This window comes from Leopardus geoffroyi, chromosome B4 (genome assembly GCF_018350155.1).
Source record: "Leopardus geoffroyi isolate Oge1 chromosome B4, O.geoffroyi_Oge1_pat1.0, whole genome shotgun sequence".
NCBI classification, from domain to species: domain Eukaryota; kingdom Metazoa; phylum Chordata; class Mammalia; order Carnivora; family Felidae; genus Leopardus; species Leopardus geoffroyi.
Genome location: NC_059341.1, coordinates 104976619 through 104994631, shown reverse-complemented (window position 1 = coordinate 104994631; position 18013 = coordinate 104976619). Strand labels below are relative to the sequence as shown.

Sequence of the window (18013 nt, the reverse complement as noted above, 5' to 3'; positions counted from 1 at the left end):
AGGATTATATATCATAGGAGATCACAATAAGCCATTTATAGTTAAGAGGAAAATGTCTCAGGAGAAGTTCTAAACCCCATTTTTTAAATTACCTACTGGTACAGTTTCATTATAACAAATAGATACAGCTTAAATAGGGTATTTATGCAACCCCGCTAAAATTCTTTGTTCTTTGCATCTCTGTAATAGTTCATTTATACATATTCTTGAAGTTTCTCTTTATTTAAAAAAAAGGAGTATTAGTGCTTTGTCTTCTGAAAAGCATTTATATCAACAGTTAAAACATTTTTTCACTATGTATGTAAGTATGATGTATGTATCTATCTAGAGATAGATCATCTCCACATTATTAAATTGCCTGGTGCTTATTTTTTTTAATGTTTATTTATTTTTGAGAGGTGGGGGAAGGGGCAGATAGAGAGGGAGAGAGAGGATGCAAAGTGGGCTTTGGGCTGACAGCAGCGAGCCTGATGTGGAGCACGGATGTGGGGCGGCTGAGTAGGTATTGGTTTAAAAAAAAGTGTAAGGGTTTTATTTGACCAAATGATAATTATGAATGACCATTTATTGAAGATTCTATCAAGTATACTTTTTAATCAGTTGGGAGGTAAGATTCAACATCTTTGTTAGGACCTGAGTTTCTAAAAGTCTCATTTATTGGCACCTCGGTTCAAAAATAAGATTAGGAAAAAAAAAAAACAAAAATAAGATTAGGATTAGTGGCAAAATTATCTAGGCAGGCAAGGATTTAAAGGTTTTAGCAGGTGATAGTATAGATAGAGGGTCAAAGTGGGGAGAAGCTGTATATCATTTGAAAAGAAAGATGTTCTAAATTTCAGCCAGAAAGTGTCTGAAATTTATTGAAAGTTTTATTGCCTTTGAGTAAAGAAAACATTAGATTTGATATAAAATGCTCACAGAGTTATTTATTTATTTATGTATTTATTTGCTTTTTGTTATGTGAATTCTCATTACCACTATAGCAGCATATAATGGATCCAAATTCAACTGTGTCTTTTAGGCTAATTCAGGAAGAAAAAGAATCTACAGAGTTACGTGCTGAAGAAATTGAGAATAGGGTGGCTAGTGTGAGCCTGGAAGGCCTGAATTTAGCAAGGGTCCACCCAGGTACCTCTATCACTGCCTCGGTTACAGCTTCTTCGCTGGCCAGTTCATCTCCCCCCAGTGGACACTCAACGCCAAAGCTCACCCCGCGAAGCCCTGCCAGGGAAATGGATCGGATGGGAGTCATGACACTGGTATGATGATGTGCACAGAGAACATTTGACCCCATTAAGACTCATGTGCATTAGCTGATTCATATTGGGTGTTTGTTCTAAGGATTTTCTGTGTGTTTTATTGTTTTTCTTTTTTTCGCAACAGCCATATGTGGTAGGTGCAACTACTAATCCCATTATGAGTGGAGGAAATGTAGCCTACAAAGATGTAATTTTTCAAGTCACATAATAAGGAAATAGAAGAGCAGCGATCTAAATGTCACATCAGAAATCTGAGTGACGGAAACCATTAAGTAAATTTTTCCTTATGATATCTTGGTGAAATAGTTGGGAGTGAGTATTTTACTTTTAACACAGTAAATAACAGAAAATACTGGTTCTAATTGCTCCAATATAAGAACGTAAAATGTTAAATTTTTATAATATAAATAATATAACCTTAATAAGAAGAACCACCAAAACCAATAGCAACAATTTCCCAATTTTGTTTTAGAATTTCATGTCAACATTTTTACACTTCTTTATTCTTTAATCCTTTGTTTCATTTATTTTTGTGTTTAGAATTAAAAGTCGCAAACCTAAATTATTAGGAGGTGCTCTGAACATAACAGAGAAAATCAAAGTGCCCTTCGCTAAAAATAAGGTAGAAAAACCTCTGGAAAAAAAAAATGATAGGAATGACTACTGAATGCTGTGATGTTTTACTTCCCATCATAACATCTGCACGTCAGAGGACACCATTTTAATAGAAAGCAGAAGTAACGGGCGTTCGAGAGCATGAGTAAATTGCCCACGTTTAACACAGTAAATGGAGCTGTATGTCTTTCAAATTTGCTGACGCAAAAGCATATACTATTCTGCCCGTTTATTTTTTTCTGTGATTACCTAGAACTGTGTTTAAATGACAATAATGAAGATTTAAACATTCTAAACTATTTATGGAGGTAAAATTCTGGTTTTGTAATGAATATTAAAACTATACTATTAAAACAAAATTACAATTAAACAAATTTGGGGGTAGAAATTAATTAAAAATAAATAGATAAAATAATAGCTTAGAGACTAGTAAAACTAGCACAAATATAACAAATGGAGAGTAAGTTAATGTTACCACAGAAGAACATGAAATGTATATAGTGTTTCTGCATATGTTCAGAAAGCTGTGAAGCTACTGTAAAAAGTGTCACAATATCTGTATCTGTGTATGTATGTGTGTAAAGTATCTGAACAAAAAATTTTAATTAATTTTCTAAATAGCACCTTTAAATAAATATGTTGCAAAAATGTGTACTGTACCTAATATATATATATGTGTATATATATAATACACATATACATATATATGTATATTTCATGCTCTCACGTCTAGGGAAAAGTAACACATATTTTTTTAATTTTTATTTTTATAAAATTTATTATGTATAAATATCTTTTTTCTTTAATTTTACAATTGTGAATTGAAACAAAACTATGGTGTGGCAGCATTTTTCATATTCAGACTCTTTGCAATTATGGACTTCAATGCAATAAAGTCAACATAAAAGAGAAATGGCAATATTTTTAAAAAAGGAAACATTTACCTTCTTAAGCCATTGAGTCCTCTATTCTGCGCTCATTTCCAGACTTGGTATTAAAAATATTCTTAAAATAGACTCATAGACAATGCCCGTTCAGAACAAAGGACGGTAATCAGAACTGACCCCACCTAGACACAGCACAAACTTTTTAGTCAATGTACTAAGATATAATAACCCAATATACTGAGCTACATTGTGATGTGGTGATTTTAGAAATCTAGGAACCATCAATTTGACTTTTATTAACTAGACACGATACTATCTTTGGGTTAGTTTCTGTTTATATTTGCTACATATATTTAGCTTTTTAAGTATGTTCCTAAACATTAGTATCCTAATCCTTGATAGTGTTAATATTTTTATAATAGCAAAATAACATATTTATAATCATTTAGACATGATTTATATATATATATATATATATATATATATATATATATATATATGAAAAACATGCCACTGCTTTCATGCATTTTCTTTAGCAGTTAGTCATAAATAAATCAATAGTAAATGAACATTATTATACTATAATTACAGTACTTAAAAAATATTTAAAGCATTTCTTGGGGGTAAAAAAGTACTTAAAATGTCCCATATCTGACTCAGAAAAACAATAAATGAAATTCAGGGAGTCTTTATCACCTAATAAAACTTTGTCATTAAATTCATCACTGTTATAGTGAAAGGCAGGTAGATTTTCTTTTACCTGTAGAAAATATGAGGGAGGGCATAATTTAGGGGAATATAATCCATGTTTGAATATTCAGAGGAAAATGAAAAATTTGGGAGACAGAAAAGCAGAGATTGAAAAGACATTGTTTTCATTTGTATCGTATGTGTGTATATGTTTTACAAAGATTGTTATTTTTCCTGATTATAAAATGTACTTTTATTTACTTTTACCTCACCACAAATCCATAAGCATAAGAAACATCCTGCCAATATTTAGTAAGAATATTGTGTGGAGTAAATCAACCCATTTTCCAGGAACAAAAATATATAAATGTAAATATAACTATAATGGAATAAAATTGTTTTACTTACATAAGAAAAATTAACAAAGATATTAGGTGAGCAAGATTTATCTTAAATCATAAAGAATTAATTTTTTTAAAAATTCTATAATATTGTAACATTGTAACGTTGACAAGAAAACAGCAGCCCTAAAAACATATTTTATTGAGGCCAGAGCTCTTAGCATTTGGGAATGGGAGACTAGTTAGGAAGCCAGGAAGTTTGAGATAGCTCAGGAGCAGTATGCCTGTCCAAGGGTGGACCAAGGCTCTGCATAGATAAGGCAAGAGGGAATGCTTACAAACTCCATACATGTGCATTGGATCTTTGTTTATGGATAATCTCTTTCATTCCCATTTATATTTTGGGGAGAAGATAAGTCCCATATTTATTTCTCACTAGCTCACTACATGTGCTTCATATTCCCTAGGGTTCCGTGTCTCAGATCCCATGCATGTATGCTTGCCCCATCATGTAGACCTGTCCCCCCGCAAACCCCACCATTCCATCTAAGAAGTTCCCTCTCTGAAGTCACTTTCAGGAGGAGTCCTCTTATAATGGGTAAAGACATTTATTTAGAAAACAATGGAATGAAAAAACAAGACAGTCAAGTTATAGAATACTGTTGAAACTTGTAACATGGTCAAATGATACTCATTAATTAGTTCTGTTTTATGTTGCTTTTATTGCTGCCAATCACAGCCAAGTGATCTAAGGAAACATCGGAGAAAGGTAATGTAAATATCTTTTGTGTGATTACTAGTTGAATATTGTTTTTTTTCTGTGAAAATTTTAAAATTGCATTCCCTTTATTTGAAGCATTTTATTAACATAAACAGAAATATTAAAAGTATTTAAGCATTATCAAATTGTTTAAATATGATTATAAGAGCAAATGCCTCAAAATAAAATTGTATATGCTTTCTAGAGTAATGATTAGATTATGAGGCCTACATATCCTAGAATTAGATTATTTATTGTCAATGCTAGTAGAATGCTGCTTACTTTTAAATGTAGTTTTACTGTTATTCATGGATGTGAGACCAACAGATCAGGAGACTACTGCCAATGAAAAGATACCTTGTTACTCACCCTTCCCTTTGCGAAGGCAAAAGCACCTGAGTAGGTCATGAGGCAAAAAGAACTAGGAGAAAGGATGAGTAGGAGTTTTATTGTAGTTTCTGTTGGAAAGGCAAGGCAGGGTGAGCAGGCTTAAGATTGGCCTGTTTTAATCATTTCTGTGGGCTCTTGGTATAGGGGCTATCTCTAGTTGTCTGATTCCTGGCCTGGCATGATTAAGGCAGAGGAATATTGCTTCCTGGAGTATTACAAGAGCCAGATCAAGAATATGATTTGGGATACTGGTCTAGATAGATTGATGTACATATGGAAGTCATACTCCACGGAAGTAGTTTGCAATCTCTAGGAATTAGCTAGTCCTGGGAGGCGCATTCTGTCCTGGGTCAGCATGGTGCCAGATGCCAGAGCATCAAGAATATAGAAATTACAAAAATATAATTAATCTGCTCCTTTCTTGTTTAACGTGACATCAAAAGAATACATATTGGAAATGAGAAACAAAATTGACTCCAGTCCTGATTCACAAAATGACATCTTCTTAGATAATTGATAACAGCAGAATTCAGACTCATGGGATATCAGATGGGAAAGATTTCAAAGGTTGAACCTACTCTCCAGAGCGTAAATCTATTTTTCAGCATCATCAAGATGTGGTAGGGGGCACCTGGGTGGCTCAGTTGGTTAAGCGTCCAACTTCCACTCAGGTCATGATCTCGCTGTCTATGAGTTTGAGCCCCACATCAGGCTCTGTGCTGACAGCCCAGAGCCTGGAGCCTGCTTAGGATTCTGTGTCTCCTCTCTCTGCCCCTCCCCTGTTCATGCTCTGTCTCTCCCTCTCAAAAATGAATAAACTTAAAAACAAAAAAAGATGTGGTAGTCAGATTATGCCCACTTCTAAAACTATAAAAGTATTTTTTTCTTTGTTTCTTTTTTAAATTAAGGGAATCTATATTAACTTGTGTGGCATAGATTGATGGAATTTCTTTTCTGGAGTTATCATCTATCTTCCTATAGCGTCTTCTCCTTGATACTAACACTTGGTTCTCAGCTATCAAATTTACCATCATAATGTTCTTACTATTTGTCTTTGACTTTCTCTGCCACTGAAAAGAATTATACTGGGAATATAGAAAGATATCTGAGTAGATGATGGATATAAAAGAAGTTTAGTGGATATAAGAAAAAAAGTCACAAAGGAAGTTTCCATACAGAAATGCAGGCTCAGGGAATTCATAGGATGAAGAAATAGTTGATAAGAAAGGTAGGTCATGGAAAGAAGGCCACAAACTAAAAATTGTTGTTTATCAGGTTAAGGAGTTACAAGTGTGATTCCATTTATCCTTGAAACAAACACATTAAGGTAAGTATTATTAGTTTCCATTTTATTGATGAGGAAATTGAATCTTAGAGCAGGTAAATAATAAGCATATGTCATTCAACAAATAAGAGAAACCAGAATTCAAATCCATCTCTGATTCCAAATCCTTTCTCCTCTATTTTATTTATATAGTGTTAACTCTAAGCATTATTCAGAGGAAGAGTGTCTATGATGTTTTTAAGAGCTGATATTTGGAAAGTTTGCATAGTTTGACTGGCAGAATAGAAAGAGGAAGGCATTTTAGGAGGTGTTTCAGGAAAAAAAAGTAATGGAAGCAGAAAGGTCAGGCTTGGCAGAAATAATCACAGAAAACAATTATGGCTAGATCATGGAACTGTGAAGACATAAATACATATCAGGAAGAGTTTAGAAACACACTTTATGAATTGAGATGAGATGTGAGTTTAGAAAGAGTTTTCTGTAGGATTAACATCATGCTGAAAGTAGTTCTTGAAAAAGATTCTTCTGGTGGCCCTTTGCTAGTTGAAATGGAGAGAGGAAATCCTATATAGATGCCTACTTAAATCGTTAAAAGGAATCAAGGCTTGGATGACAAGAGCCCAGACAAACAACTTCATTCAGTTTCTTCAATGCATGAAGTCTTTATCATGTATCATATAGAAACACATTTATGCATAATAGCCTAACATAGAAACAAAGCAAGACATTATGTAGACATAAGATGAGAACACAGCTTTAAATTTTTTGCTATAGCCATATTGCTCTTTGTCATTAGAACTTCCAGAGCCATATCTGTTAGCTATGCTTTCCACAATCTTTCTATGTATAGGTATTTTAACGCAGTGATGCCATGAAAAGAAATGCAAGATTGTTGTAAAAAATATCTCTTCACAGTCAACTTTACCGTTGAGTAGTCTTTACTGTAATGCAGTTTTATATGTCTATCTCTGACAAAATTTATGGTATCTTGAATTGTTCTGGACTCTGAGCTAAATTCTTTCTTTTTCTTAATGTTTATTTTTTTCTGAGAGAGAGAGAGAGAGAGAGAGAGAGAGAGGCAGAGTACGAGGGGTGGGGGTGGGGGGCAAAGACAGAAGGGGACACAATCTGAAGCAGGCTTCAGGCTCTGAGCTCTCAGCTTAGAGCCCAACACGGGGCTCAAACTCACAAACCACGAGATAATGAGCTGAGCTGAAGTCGGATGCTTAACCAATTGACTGAGCCGAAGTTGGATGCTTCAGCCACTCAGGTGCTCCTGAACTAAATTCTTTAAGGAAAGCCCTTCCATCCATCTTCTGGTTTCTGTATGCCTTTGTCTGTGTTCCCATGGGAGATAGTGAAATGAAACTGTTTGCAAGACTTATGTTCTTACCTTTTATAATCTTTACTTTAAAAAGAATGTTTTTTCTAATAAGCTACAACTCATTTTTTAAACATCTGGACCACATTTCATTTGCCTGTGTTAATAATACACTTTATCTGATAAAGTTGTAGTTTTGCCATCTTCTCTTCTCATTTCAAAAATCTCCTATTTAAAGGGGGCCTGGGTGGTCAGTCGGTTAAGCATCCAACTTTGGCTTAGGTCATGATCTCATGCTTTATGAGTTTGATCCTCATTTCGGGCTCTGTGCTGACAGCTCAGAGCCTGGAGTCTGCTTTGGATTTTGTGTCTCCTTGTCTCTCTGCCCCTCTCCCACTTGTGCTCTGTGTCTCAAAAATAAATATTAAAAAAATCTCCTACTTAAAAGATTTCCATGTTATGATAACCTGACTATGCATACCTTCTTAATGAATTAACTCAAATATGTACCCAGTAACTTTTTTGTAAGCCTTTACATTCTGATACGTTGAAACGGAGTCCGTGATAGCTTTTTCATAGTTCCTGGATATTGATCTATGGTGCTTATTCACTCTTAAATAATGTTTTTTTATGAAATGTGTCCAGGTTATATATTAAACTGGAATACCTTCACTTTTAAAACAGTTATTAAACTCACATGCTTCAGTAATAAGAATTTATATGTCTAAGATCTATATGCCCCAAGTTTTTTGTTTTGTGTTTGTATTAGAATTACTCAAATAGTTTTGCTAATGACTCTCCATTTCTGTCAATTTCATTTGAAATCTAGAAAGAATTCATCTGAATGAATTGTTTTCATTTCTAGATTGCAGTGGTGGAAGAAGATGGTCGGGAGGATAAAGCAACTATAAAATGTGAAACTTCTCCTCCCCCTACCCCTAGAGCCATCAGGATGACTCACACCCTTCCCTCCTCCTACCACAATGATGCCCGAAGGTATGATTGTCTCAGCTCACTTCACGGTTTGCATGCTCTCCTTCTGAAAATATTCTTTAAGTGCTGTCAAATAGACTGCTTAAAAATTTATATGAGAAATTTGGTTTGAGCTATAACTCTCCATTAGAGTATTGCCCTCCTCCCTCTCCCCTCCCCTCTTGTGAAAAAAAAATGCATTTTGAGATCATATTTTTAGTTTTAAAATTAACTATGTATTTGTGGTCTTATTACTAGCCAATATTGATGAGATTATCTCTTCTATATTTAGTGGATATTTAGTATTAAAATGAAGTCAGGCTAATGGAAAGACTCACTAGGAAGAATAGCAAAAAACTTAACAGACTCTAGGACAAAACTATAAATGTGGCTTAGGCTTAGGTGTAAAAGTAAGGTCTGCGGATGCCTGGGTGTTCAGTTGGTTGAGCATCTGACTCTTGATTTCAGCTCAGGTCATGATCTCACGGTGGTGAGACAGGGCTCGGCACTGAGCATGGAGCCTGCTTGGGATTCTCTCTCTCCCTTTCTCTCTGCTACCCCCCGCTCACCAATAACTAAAACATTTTTTAAAAAAGTAATTGAGTTCTGAAAAGTCCATAATGGCAATTCATTTATTTTTAGCAAACAGGTATGTACACTACCCCCCGGGGTCTGGTGCTGACAGCTATAACAGCTAATAAGCAGAAAGTTCTTAGAGGGGGAAAAAGCATATCTGCCAAAATGTTAAAAGAAGAGGTAAGGGGAAATACCCTATTTGTTGTAGCAACTCATCCTGTGGTGCTTTCCATCTGCCTACAAAATTGCAGGCAGATCGCTATAATAAGTAGCATAAACAAATCTAAGCGTGCAATTCACATCTTAAATATATATGCTTTTACAGTCTTATCAATTGCAGCATCTCAAGACACATCATTGATATGGCTGTGCATAATGGCTTAGTATTAACACTTTAAGTAAGAATTTATCTTCTAAATAGTATGAGTTTTACAACAAATATGCTTTAAAACAGAGGTTCTGTGCTGGCAGACATTTGCTCCTTTCTGTTTTGTTTATGTTTAATTTCTAATGTGAGTATAAAACCCCAGTTACTCCAGCTTCAAACTATCTGCTTTCATCCTCCAAGAAAAGAATCACTCCTGTTTTAACATGTGAAAAGCTATTGGTTTGGAGTTTAGAGAATGTCAACTCATTGAAGAGGATGAATAAGTAAAGTTAAGTAATTCATCATGGTGTTGTCAAATGGACAGCTGTAGAATAGATAGCAATGTATCTATTGTACCTCTCCTATTAATACTATGTCAGTTACATTGACCAGGAATGGAGTCTAGAGCAACTTCTTGGAAATCATTTCAGTTTATCACGTACCTGAAAGAATACCTGAGAACTGTAAGAAAAAACAAAATGATCACTAGAGCATATGAGTATTTGCTTTTAAATCCCACCAAGATGATTTAAAATTAAATGAATGAGACACCAGAGGTGCCTGGGTGGTTCAGTCAGTTAAGAGTCTGACTTCGGCTCACGTCATGATCTCAGGGTTCATGAGTATGAGCCCTGAATCGGGCTCTCTGCTGTCAGTGCATATCCCACTTAGGATACTTGGTCCCCCTCTCTCTCTGTCCTGACCCACTTGCATGCGAGCGCTCTCTCTTTCTCTCTCTCTTTCTAAAATAAATAACGGGCACCTGGGTGGCTCAGTCAGTTAAGCAGTTGGCTCTTGATTTTGGCTCAGGTCATGATCTCAGGGTTGTGGGATCAAGCCCCCATTGGGCTCTGCAGTGAGTGTGGAGCCTTCTTAAGATTCTCTCTCTCCCTCTCTCTCTGCCCCTCCCCTACTCACTCTCTCCCTCTCTCTCTCAAAATAGATAAATACATTTTAAAAGTTTTTTTTTTTTAATTTTAAAAAAAGAACAAGTGGTACACACATTGAAATGACCAAAGGAAAAAAAGAGAGACACAAATCAAGAAACAGACTCTTAATTGTAGAGAACAAACTGATGGTTACCAGAGTGGAGGGGTAGGAGGATGGGTGAAATAGGTGATAAGGATTGAAGAATACACTTAGGGTGCACTGAGTAATGCATAGAGTTGTTGAATCACTGTATTGTACACCTGAAACTAATATGACACTGCATGTTAACTATGTTAGAATTAAAATTGAAAACTTAATATCCAAAAGAGAAATAGTCATCTCATAAAAACAGTGATGATCTGCTAATACCAACTAGAAGTTATTTCTGGTTAAGATTTTTCTTCTTTCTCAAACTAATTTAACCATTAAAAATGCCTCTTTTCTGGTTTCCTGACTGTTCACCAATCTCTCTTAAAGGAAGAGATCAAGGTACTTCATTTGCCAGTGCCCTGTTTGTTAATCTGTGCATCTATAGTTAGCTACTGAGTGCCTGGGTGGCTCAGGTGGTTAAGCATTTGACTCTTGATACTGGCTCAGGCTGTGATCTCATGGGATTGGGCCCTGCTGTCAGGCTCCAAGCTGAGTGTGGAGCCCTCTTGGGATTCTCTCTCTCCCTCTCTCCTGCCCCTCCCCTGCTCACGTTTTCTCTCTCTCTCACTCTCCCAAAATAAGTAAACTTTAAAAAAAATAAATTAAATAAATAAACATTTTTAAATTAAAAAAATAAATGAATTGGGTTCCAAAACTGAGAGAGAGAAAGATGGCTAGAAGAAAATCAGGTAAAGCTGTGACCTGGAATAGCAGCTTAAACTTCACTGTTAGTTAAATGTAAATGTCTTATCATAGGTCATTATGTTTAAGACTAAAAAAATCATACTCTGAGGTGGAAATAGGTAAAGGGTCACTTGCTAAATAATGGAAGGTCATTTAACATGCAATTAATAAGCCAGCCTATGTTCATTGGTTGTATTAAATAAGGGGGAAAATCATTTAGAACAAAAATCATTTTCCTTAGACAAAATTTGGAGGCTCAGAGCCCTGAGGCTGAGGAAAAAAAACAACAACAACAAATTTCAATATGCTTAAGAGCAAATGTGGGAGGAAAGGAAGAGAGTAAGTGTTCTTTCGTTTGTCCCTTTATGAAGGAACAAGTCTGTGTACCTTGTGGATGAGCAGTATGCCCTCTTTTGTGTTTTGCAGTAGTTTATCTGCCTCCCTTGAGCCAGAAAGCCTTGGGCTTGGCAGTTCCAATAGCAGCCAAGACTCTCTTCACAAAGCCCCCAAGAAGAAAGGAATCAAGTCTTCAATAGGACGTCTGTTTGGTAAAAAGGAAAAAGCCCGACTCGGGCAGCTCCGTAAGTGTGCATGAATTTGACAACTTCCACTGCGACTCATTTTGGTCACTTGTGAGGGTCTGTCTAGTTTTCATTTCATTTCTCGTCTCTGCATTTTTCTTTTGCCTACCTGACACACTTCCTTTTTCAGTCAGCTCTGTAAATTCAATTTAGATGAATAATGTTTGACAAAACTTACAAGGGAAGAATATTATAAAACATCCAATCCTGGGGCGCCTGGGTGGCGCAGTCGGTTAAGCGTCCGACTTCAGCCAGGTCACGATCTCGCGGTCCATGAGTTCGAGCCCCGCGTCAGGCTCTGGGCTGATGGCTCAGAGCCTGGAGCCTGTTTCCGGTTCTGTGTCTCCCTCTCTCTCTGCCCCTCCCCCGTTCATGCTCTGTCTCTCTCTGTCCCAAAAATAAATAAACGTTGAAAAAAAAAATTAAAAAAAAAAAAAAAACATCCAATCCTTTTGATTCCTCTGTGAATAACAATAGCTAGACATTGTTTAGGACTGACTCTGATAGACACAAGGTCCCTACGAGACAAGTGTTATTACTGTTGTTCTTATTTGTCGATGAGTAAACAATGTCTTAGTAATTTACAGAACTGAAATATTCATCTTAGTGTCAATGTTTAAAACCACTGAGTATACTTCTGCTTAAAACACAGATGTATATAAATGCTTTTCTGTTGAAAAAATTGAGATGCCTACAAAAAATCCATAATGACTTTTTAACCAAAATAAAGAATTGTGATATTCAGGCCAAAAAAGTACAGGTTTCTTTATTTAAAGCTATCACAGCTTTCCACAGAATAAACTCTACAGTATGTAAGTGGGAGGACAGAGGAAGGAATAGGGCAATAGGGATTGTATTAGTTATTGTTGGACACTAATGGAATAAAAATATAGATCAGTACAGGGGTTCCTGGGTGGCTCAGTCGGTTCAGCATCTGACTCTTGATTTCTGCTCAGGTCAGAATCTCACAGTTTGATTTGTGAGAGTGAGGCCGTGTCTGGCTCTGTGCTCTCAGCACTTGGGATTCTCTCTCTCCCTGTCTCTCTCTGCCCCTCCATAGCTCACGCTTTCTCTCTCTCTCAAAATACATAAATAAACTTTATATATAAAATACATAAGTAAACTTTATATATATGTGTATATACACACATATGTATATATGTATACACACATGTGTATACATACGTGTGTATATATGTGTGTGTGTGTATATATGTACATATGTACATATATATACGTGTATGAGCCTGGGTAGCTCAATTCATTAAGTGTCCAACTCTTGATTTTGGCTCAGTTCATGATCTCATGGTTCATAGGTTCAAGACCCACATCAGGGGCTGCACTAACAGTGCAGAGCCTGTTTCAGATTCTCTCTCTTTTCCTCTCTTGGCCCTTCCCCTACTTGTGTGCTCTCTCTCTCTCTATCAAAATAAATAAATAAACTTTAAAAGAGATAGGTACATACATACATCAGTACATTTGAAATGACCCTAGGTAAATATACACTTGGCTTGTGTGTGTGTGTGTGTGTGTGTGTGTGTGTGTGTCTTCCTATATTTTTTCTTCTGAAATCTCTTTTCATCACATTGGTTATTGTGATTGCATTTTCTTTTTTCTGTCTTTTCTTATTTAACGTAGAAATATAATCTATTGAAAAAATATTTAGCTCCTTCCTCCAATGGTGAATGCTGAACAGAATGATACAAATCTCTTAGCACTTTCTTTAGTTTCCCAAATAAAGGGATGATTACTTACAAGTAATGCTCCAACTTCCTGGCTAACTTTCCTGTCCTGGCACCGAAAGAATTTCTGAGAGCAATATTTATGTTTGCAGAGGTACAAATGTAGTATATTCAAAAGTGCCTTTGTAAAATCCACACAAAGTATCAGAAGCCATGAAAAACTAATGTCCAGACAGCTGTGTGATTAAATGTTACTCAACAGATGAATTAAATCCTCTTTGGACTTCTGTTTCTCAGGAAAGGAACTCCTAAGGCTATAAAAAAATTATTGCATAAAGAAAGAAGATAGAAGATGATTATTTTTTGGATATAAAATGTGCGTGTCAAGGCATTGTTTCAATTTCTTGTTTGATAACTATTTATATTCTTACCTAATTATTTGTCATTTCCAATATATTACAGTGTAATTAACAATAGTGTAGGTAGTTATTTTAAACTATTTTGCTAACATAGTAATCATTTTATTTACTCCTATTTAAACATATATATTCATTTTGGGATCTATAATTTACTTTTCCCTTTTAAAATATATTCAATTGCCTTTCTCTTTTGGATTTTTTCTATTTTATTTTAAATTTAATTTTGATGAAGAGTTACTGAATCATTAGAAATTTTGCCAACAATATTCTGTCAAAATCAAGGTATCCAAAATATAATTTAAAGTCTAGAAAAATATACATTCTTCTTGAAACCTAGCCTTTCTTACCCATTTTTAGTAACTTTTTGTCTCTATGTCATACCAGTTATCAAGTGAATCAGTGATCAACTCCATCCAAATCAGAAACTAGCAATAGTTATTCATGATCATACCATCACCCTGGGAAGATTTCTGAGCTCTGAGCAATTTTGTTTTACCCTGAAGAACAAAAAAGTTACCACATAAACAAAACCAGAGTCAAAATCACGCTAAGGACTGCAATACTGATGAGGAAGACAGTTACAAATATCTACTCCTCTGGAGCTACGTAGAAGCTATATTGAAGGTGAATCAAAGCTCCTGGCGAAACCCAACAGGCTTGAGAATTTGAGGGAAGAAAAAGAACACACAGATAATCCCAAATCATTTACGTCTTCCTACTTTGAGTGAATAAGAATATATTGAAACACTTAAGTTTAGAGTACCAACCATGAGCCTTAGTAAAATGGCTACAGCATAACTGTTGGCATCAAGGAGCTTTCAAATTAGTAGGATAGAGTACATAAGCATATAGAACCTTTTATTTAAAACAAAACAAAACTTCAACGTATTTCTGACCCAGAAAAAATTTACCTGCTACATTGTCTATCCTACCAGCATAGCTAGGGAAAAGGGGTTTGAACCCCACAATCTATGATTATACATCAGTTATTGGAATCCTGACGGGCTTGCCTTTTAATTTTATCTGAAGGCATTAACATATTTTGAAGCAAAACAAATTAAACTGTGTTAAAAATAACTATGTCAGATGACACTCATTTTTTTTTTCTTTGACAAAGTTACTCCGGAAGAGAATAGGAAGGGCAGTGGGTGAGCTGTGACTCATGGCATCCCTGTGGACAAGATGTCAGAATGAGGCCTAGGTGATGGAAAAATGCAGTGAGGTTTGTAACTGGTTGAATAGTCCTCCTGTTACGGTGCTAATAAGTAGAATGATGACACCTTGGATCAAGGGTTTCTTGATGGCCTAATTAGGACTCACTCTGTCCTCGGTAAATACATCCCTAGTCACTGTATGTGAATATTTCAATAGCACAGGTATCTGATTTTTGGATTATTGATATGGATAGGAAACACAAATGGAAAAAAAAAAGGTGTTATTTCTAAAGACTGTCTCAAAAACTGAGTTATGGAGGGTCCAAAATCTCTCTCCCTGTGATCTTACCACATTCTTTGACTTACTACCTGGGGAAGCACCAGCTTTCCCAGGTCATCAGAGAACTCCAATTATAATGACTATAAAGAAAAAAAGAACAGAATGCACATGATCATCCTAGCTGATGTTAACAATTAATGTTAAGTATAAAGAAAAGAGGCCATTGGGGCGCCTGGGTGGCTCAGTCGGTTAAGTGTCTGACTTCGGCTCTGGTCATGATCTCACAGTTTGTTAGTTCAAGCCCCACGTCAGGCTCTGTGCTCAGAGCCTGGAGACTGCTTCGGATTCTGTGTCTCCGTCACTCTCTGCCTGTCCCTCCCTCTCAAAAATAAAATAAACATTAAAAAAAATTAGGGAAAGAAGCCATTGACAGGCATTGTAAGAGAGGGCAACACAAATCAAAGACAAAGAGATTTTCAAGAATGGAGACTTGATCGAATAGAACCAAATGAGACAAATCTATGAAAAACAAAACAGTAAAAAAGAAAAAAATAGATTAAATTTGAACAGGCAATGTCCTCAGTTATTGCTGTAAAAATACATGTATCACTAAGTAAAAATACACAAATACATAATTAAATACATAAATAAATAAAAGTTACTCTTGTGAATTTCCTTTAAATTAATATGAGAGGCTATACATCTCCAAGAGATTTTTTTTTGCCTACTACATTGTAATTCTGTTTCCTTTATGGTCATCTGACAGATTGTATTACAGTTGCCTGAACTCCTTGACAATAATCAACATAATAAAGAAAATAACTTCATAATGACAAAAACAGCATCAACATTGCACCAGGATTATTTGGCAAGCATATTTCTACACATAAAATTTGCGTGACTTGTGCTGGCCTTTACTCCCAAATTTAGATTGTTCCTAGATGCTATGGAGCCAACAGATACAATGTAAATTCCACAAAGTATCTATTAAAGATGACCCATACTCTGCATGGTGAAAGGGCCTTTTGTGAAGAAAACACTATTTAGCTTCAATTATGAGAGCGTTTATCACATACCCTTTTTGAGCCAGCCCCTGTGTCTAGGTGCATTTTTTAGAGAGCTAATGGACTAATAGATATAGAGCAATGAAGTAACCATTTATAAACTCAAAGTGTGTTTAAATCCAACTGAATTCTATGGCTTTAATACTGAAAAGAGATCAGATGAAAAAAGATGAAATCACCAATGGGCAACAGATTGCAGTCCTAATCTCTCTGGAGTGAGAAGTCCCTTTTTAAGTCCATTTGTCTATTGGACAAATGGAGAGGCACAGACTTTGCAATGTGGGTTTTGGCTAGAAATTCCTACAGACTTGTACCTCAAGGGCCAACACGAAATAAATTATTTTGAGTGGAATCAAAGGACCAAGCAACATAGAGATATTTGCCCTCACAGTCTGGATGAACAGAAGGCTTCAACCAGTACCATTCATAGATCCAGGTATATGAGAGCCCTTTACTGAATTCCTTGACCTGGGTCTTAGGAAGCCTCATACTTTGCAGTACTTTCCTTGGAATTTTCTATCATCCCTCTCTGTTGCCTGGGAGAGACTAGGGCTGGCAGTGCTATCTGGGCAGGACTCTTAGCCAAGATTCGTACCTGTGTGGGTCCAATCACTGAAGGCACTGTTTTTCTGTTTTTGTTTTTGTTTTAATCTTTCAGACCCCAGGACAAAACAGGGAGGCAGTGCCATCCAGGCATGGTGTCTGATCCAACCAAACCATGTGGATTTGAGTCTCTGTTGCTTCCCTTCAGAGTGTATGCTCTCTATCTCATGCTTGGGGTCAACCAGATATCCCAGGGAGCCCAGAGACTTAGAGCCATGAGGTTGTTCTGGGCCACTGGCCTAACTCTGTTTCCAAGAAGGTGATCTGACAAGTGAACCACTCACTCCTGCTCTCTAGAATGATATTGTATGACATTGGACCACCAGATCCTTGTCATGCTGATTTGGGGTTACTCAAGATGTTTATGTAGAAAGGGAGCTAGAAAAAAAATACTTTAGTGGAACACTCACATCCCACTGGTGGTCCTGTGTCCAACAATTCCAACTCCTCAAAGACCTTGCCAAAGTAAGAGTGATAGTGATGGCCCAGAGAACTTCATTGAAGATGAGGATTTGGGCTTGGTGTTTGCATGCACAACTACAAGGTGGCCATTGAAAAGTGATAAGCAGTTTATTATCTGAGTAATCCTCTGAATCATGAAACTCAAGCCTTGTATTCCTGAATACCTCATGCCATGAGAGGGTGGAGCTGATGATATTCTCTTCATATTCTTAAAAGACCTCCTGGAGAGTGAGCAACCCCCCAGATTCCCACAGGCTAATGTTTCATATCAGGGGCTCTCCTGCCATTTTAAGGACACATTAGAGGATTTTCTTCTCATTGAAGAATGCTTAGAATCCTTGTTCCCTGCCCGCTGTATATCAGTAGCCCTTTGCAGTCACTGTGACATCTGAATATGCGCCTCTCTCCTCCAACCAACATACACAAATACTCATATTTCTTATGGAGATTGGTACAGTCTCCAGTTTACAACCACCGAGATATATAGAGCTGTGCAACAAAAATGTAACTCAAGCCACAAATGTGAATCCCATATATAACA

The 18013-nt window shown here is 36.2% G+C and overlaps 1 protein-coding gene across 21 annotated transcripts in view; it reads left to right on the top strand.

The window, feature by feature from the left end:
* Positions 1-18013, top strand: part of PPFIA2 (PTPRF interacting protein alpha 2) — a 477637-nt gene that overhangs the window by 395252 nt on the left and 64372 nt on the right. For all 21 annotated transcript variants that reach the window (XM_045464340.1, XM_045464362.1, XM_045464361.1 and 18 more), the window contains 4 exons: positions 1022-1259; positions 4532-4561; positions 8414-8544; positions 11654-11808. In XM_045464340.1, coding sequence (XP_045320296.1) covers positions 1022-1259; positions 4532-4561; positions 8414-8544; positions 11654-11808 — 554 coding nt within the window. The remainder of the gene's footprint in view (positions 1-1021; positions 1260-4531; positions 4562-8413; positions 8545-11653; positions 11809-18013) is intronic.